The sequence below is a fragment of the Thalassophryne amazonica genome, chromosome 4 (assembly GCF_902500255.1).
Source record: "Thalassophryne amazonica chromosome 4, fThaAma1.1, whole genome shotgun sequence".
NCBI classification, from domain to species: Eukaryota; Metazoa; Chordata; class Actinopteri; order Batrachoidiformes; family Batrachoididae; genus Thalassophryne; species Thalassophryne amazonica.
The window spans coordinates 130,917,632-130,922,976 of record NC_047106.1 but is presented as its reverse complement, the minus strand read 5'-3'; the positions used below and the strand labels follow the sequence as shown (position 1 = coordinate 130,922,976).

General features: G+C 43.2%; 1 protein-coding gene across 1 annotated transcript; it reads right to left on the bottom strand.

Annotated features, from left to right (window-relative positions):
* Positions 1–2,794: 2,794 nt before the first annotated feature.
* LOC117509037 (claudin-3-like) lies at positions 2,795–3,391 on the bottom strand. The gene has a single exon (XM_034168851.1). The coding sequence runs from the start codon at positions 3,383–3,385 to the stop codon at positions 2,795–2,797; it is 591 nt and encodes a 196-aa protein (XP_034024742.1). The 5' UTR covers positions 3,386–3,391.
* Positions 3,392–5,345: the final 1,954 nt, after the last annotated feature.

Sequence of the window (5,345 nt, the reverse complement as noted above, 5' to 3'; positions counted from 1 at the left end):
TGAGTTTATCATCGGGAAGCTCCCACATTTTAGGCGCTTGGAAGCTGCAGGAACACGCGGTCAAGGTCACAGAGAGGAATCAGGCTCGGTCCTCACATCATCGATCTGTGGATCATGGGTCTTCGATCATGGAAGCATCTGGAAAGGCTTATGGATCGTCAGTGTAGACTCTGGCCTCAGGCCAGGAAAACCAAGCAAGGATTCGGTCACAATGAAATACTAGCATGGGATTATATAGCCCGCTCCTCATCAGAGGCTCATGCGCGGCAGGTGAGTGGCCGTGATGAGCGGTGATGCGCAGCAGGTAAGACTCGGCTCTGTGTGCGCCATCTGGGGGAAAACACTCAGAGCTACACACAGGGTAAAAAGGCAAGGAGAGAGAGGCAGGGCAAAGGCTAACCACGACACCTGCACAGTAATAAGGTCGGTCCCGTTCTGGTCAAAGAGGTCTTGGGACACAACTTATTTACCTTAAGGCAGACAAAGAGGCCAGCAGAAGCCTTAAAATCCCTCATCACAGAGCCTGGGTTTGACTTTCAGCATCAGGTGAAACACAGCAGGGAGTTCATGCAGCGCAGGTCAAGGCAGGTCTCCAGGTGGGTAACTTTTGTTAAGTATAATGAATGAACTAATGTGACAGAATACATGTGAGCCTTCATTAAAATGAACTTCTCATTTTTTTTACAGTGTTCATATCTTCAGTTATTCTGCGTGTAGTGGCGCCTTCTTGTAATAATAATCATAATATTAATGAAGAAAAATGTGGGAATTCAAAGGGCGACTATTTAAATTTTCACGCTGTTGAAAAAGAATTGGCCGAGTCTCGAACTTGCGGCGAAGGGGGTTACAAAGCACACGGTTTCCTGCTACGCTAACAAAAAGTATGACGTCGTCACAAGAAATAAAGCCTTATATGGACATCCACCTATCTATTTTTGCAAAGTTTTTAAACAGTATTCCTTTTTTTCACACAGATATGCATTGCCGACTTTTAAATGGTAGATAAAAGTTAATGTCGTTTAACAATTTCAACAGGTTTTCAACTGAAATGCCCTTTCAAGTTTATTAAGGATAAATATAACGCATTGATGCAAACCAACTGCCCAGTCGCATAGTGTAGAGGTTAAGGAGGTGCGACTGGGTGGCAATAATCACTTGTTCGATTCCCCCACCCTTCTGTCTGTTTAAATCAATAGGTATTATCGCCAGCCAGTCAGCCTCGAGTCAACCCTTTTTTTTCTTTGTTTTTAATTAAGCAGATTCTGAACAACTTGACAATAAATACATCAGCAGCCATTTCATTTATTTACTAAAATTTAAAGCTGGAATAATTTGTGGTGAACAAATGGCCAAAAATAATCAATAAATGAAATAATTGCCGCATATATCAATATAACAGTGTAATTGGCCGTAATGAGCGGCGATGCACAGCAGGTGAGACTCGGCTCTGTGTGCGCCATCTGGGGGAAAAAACTCAGAACTACACACAGGGTAAAAAGGGAAGGAGCGAGAGGCAGGTCAAAGGCTAACCATGACACCTTCACAGTAATAAGGTCGGTCCTGTTCTGTGATTGTAAATACTGGGAGCACATTTTGCGAGGTAATTGAACATTTGGGGCACATTTAGGGCAGTGATTGTGAACACTAGGGGCACATTTAGGACAGTAAAAACACCAGTAAAAATAGAGCAGCCAGCCAGCCAGCCAGGACTCAACCCTTTTGTTTTATTTTTTGTATTTTTTTTTTTTTTTAATTAAGCAGATTCTGAACAACTTGACAACAAATACATCAGCAGCCATTTCATTTATTTATCAAAATTTAAAGCTTGAAATAATTTGTGGTGAACAAATGGGCAAAAATAATCAATAAATAAAATAATTGCAGCATATATCAATATAAAAGTGTTATTGGACATGATGAGCGGTGATGCACAGCCGGTGAGACCCGGCTCTGTGTGCGCCATCTGGGGGAATAACCTCAGAACTACACAAAGGGAAAAAAGGGGAAGGAGCGAGAGGCAGGTCAAAGGCTAACCATGACACCTTCACAGTAATAAGGTCGGTCCTGTTCTGTGATTGTGAACACTGGGAGCACATTGAAGTAAGTGATTGTGAACACTGACGGCTCACTTTGTGTGGTAATTGAACCCTGAGGGCACATTTAGGGCAGTGATTGTGGTCACTGGGACCACATTTGGTGATGTAATTCAACACTATGGGCACATTTAGGTTGGTAATTGAACACTGGGGGCTCAATTACGGCAGTGATTCTGAACACAAGGGGAACATTTAGGGCAGTGATTGACCACTGGCGGCAAATTTAAGGCTGTGACTGTGAACACTGGGAGCACATTTAGTGAGGTGATTGACCACTAGGGGCACATTTATGGCAGTGATCGTGAACACTGGGGCCACTGGTGGCCTGCTGAGTGTAAGAAGTAAGAAAAACAATCTATCAATGGAACAAGTGAAAAATAAGGAGAGATTTGTTGAAATGAGAGTATTTTACTCGTGTGGTGACGTGTTACATCTTTTACAAATAAAGCAGCATGAAAATCTTTTGGTGAATCAAAAATTGTTTAATCTCAAATATGATTCAAAACAAGATGTTTCAGAGACTCTTTCACTGAGTCAGATTTGTAAAATTATGATCTAACAACAAGTCCTTTACATTTTTGGAGTTCAGTTCTCTTAGAAAAATAACAAATAAAATCTGCTGTAAATAATCCAGTTCTTGAGTTCCACATCAGAGGGGTTGTGATCAGAGCTCATGCTGGTTGTGGGTTCACGTCCTCCTAAACGTTCAGGTCTGTGCTCTGGTCCACCTGCTGCACTTCAGCTTTAAAAATGCACCAACTGGAGGCCAGAAACGTGCCCCCCATCAGCATCAGGGCAAAGGAGGTCCAGCCGAGGTACAGCGCCGGACCCCAGGTTCGCCGCAGCAGAACAGCGCTCTCCAGTGGCTGACTGGTGTGATGGCACGTCCACGCCACGGGAACCAGCAGCAGGATCGCACACAGCACAAAGAGAGCACCAGAAAGCACCTTGATCTGGCCCCGCTTGGGGAAGAACACGGCCCCGACTGTACCCGTCACCACAGCCAAAGCCCCGGCTCCGATGGCAGCCATGATGAGCGCTCTCCACGTACGTAAGCTCCCAGACAGAGACATGAGGGACTTGTAGAAGGAGCAGTGCAGGCTCCCATCATGGCCGAAGTCCCAGTGGTCCCATTCCAGCCACACCCCGTCCCAGTAGACAGGCAGAGTGGCTGTGGTGTTGTCCAGGGTGCCGCTGACGTTCCACAGAGCGAGGCAACGCGTCAGAACGGCACAGAGCCACCCGGTGAGGCCCAGAACCAAAGCCGCCAGCTCCAGCTGCCGCTCCATGACCTGGCCTGCTGTGTACTCTCTGACCACACGTGCACGCTCTTACAAGCTCGTGGTCGACTCTAATCCAAACTTGAAAATGAAATATTTTTGACTCAGTTAGCACCAAGTTTTCAGTGAGGAAGAGATTGTGCTGTTAGAGTTCAGGTAGATTTTGTCCAAGATTCACTCAAACTGCAGCTACACACTGACTGACTGACTGCCAACAGCTGAAAGTCCACAACTGACCACATATAAGTCACTTTAAGCACAAAGCCTTGGATGACGTCACAAAGACAGTTTCAGCACAGCAAAAAACAAACAAAAAAACTGCCGCTTTGACGTCATACAGAGTGCTGTGCCGCTTCGAATGGGATGGCGCGAATCTATCAATCAATCAATTTTATTTATATAGCGCCAAATCACAACAAACAGTTGCCCCAAGGCGCTTTATATTGTAAGGCAAGGCCATACAATAATTACGTAAAAACCCCAACGGTCAAAACGACCCCCTGTGAGCAAGCACTTGGCGACAGTGGGAAGGAAAAACTCCCTTTTAACAGGAAGAAACCTCCAGCAGAACCAGGCTCAGGGAGGGGCAGTCTTCTGCTGGGACTGGTTGGGGCTGAGGGAGAGAACCAGGAAAAAGACATGCTGTGGAGGGGAGCAGAGATCAATCACTAATGATTAAATGCAGAGTGGTGCATACAGAGCAAAAAGAGAAAGAAACACTCGGTACATCATGGGAACCCCCCAGCAGTCTAAGTCTATAGCAGCATAACTAAGGGATGGTTCAGGGTCACCTGATCCAGCCATAACTATAAGCTTTAGCAAAAAGGAAAGTTTTAAGTCTAATCTTAAAAGTAGAGAGGGTGTCTGTCTCCCTGATCTGAATTGGGAGCTGGTTCCACAGGAGAGGAGCCTGAAAGCTGAAGGCTCTGCCTCCCATTCTACTCTTAAAAAACCCTAGGAACTACAAGTAAGCCTGCAGTCTGAGAGCGAAGCACTCTATTGGGGTGATATGGTACTATGAGGTCCCTAAGATAAGATGGGACCTGATTATTCAAAACCTTATAAGTAAGAAGAAGAATTTTAAATTCTATTCTAGAATTAACAGGAAGACAATGAAGAGAGGCCAATATGGGAGAGATATGCTCTCTCCTTCTAGTCCACGTTAGTACTCTAGCTGCAGCATTTTGAATTAACTGAAGGCTTTTCAGGGAACTTTTAGGACAACCTGATAATAATGAATTACAATAGTTCAGCCTAGAGGAAATAAATGCATGAATTAGTTTTTCAGCATCACTCTGAGACAAGACCTTTCTAATGTCAGGAAAGATGACTTTAATCTTGCTTTCAGCTTGTTTTCATTTTGGAATATAGTACGTGCCATGGGATTAATATACATGCTGTTGGATTAAACTGAACAGTGTTTGGTACTTTCCCGGAGTAAGTGAGGTCATACCAGACTTTTCCATTACAAATGGGGAGGCCCATGGAATAAACTCAGTGGTGAAGACGATGGAATATGTCTAAAGATGATTCTAAAATGACAAGTATGATCAAATGAAGAATTAATGTGTTAAAAGTAATGTCTAAAGAATGATTCTAACATAAGTATGATTAAATGAAGTATTAATGTGTTAAAAATTAAGAGTTGATTTGAAAAAGTATGTTACAAATAAGTGAAATGAATGATTATATGAGTTGTTTTTCATAAAGAGTGCAGAGTCAGAGGAAAAAGGAAGTGAAGAAGTTGTTTTTCATAAAGAGTGCAGAGTCAGAGAGAAAGAGGAAGTGAAGTGATGTTGCAACGAGGCAGGAGAAGCTGATGATAAACAACTGATCAAATGATTAAGATGTGATAAAATATGAAATGAATAATAAGGAATGAAAATGTTTGTATATGATCATATGAATTGTTTTTATGTGAAAGAGAGTTGTAATGAAATGATTGAATATGATTGATGTGATTTTAAAG

Bases quoted from the DNA above. Each gene is read 5' to 3' on its own strand.
- LOC117509037 (XM_034168851.1), bottom strand. From the start codon at position 3,385: ATGGAGCGGCAGCTGGAGCTGGCGGCTTTGGTTCTGGGCCTCACCGGG.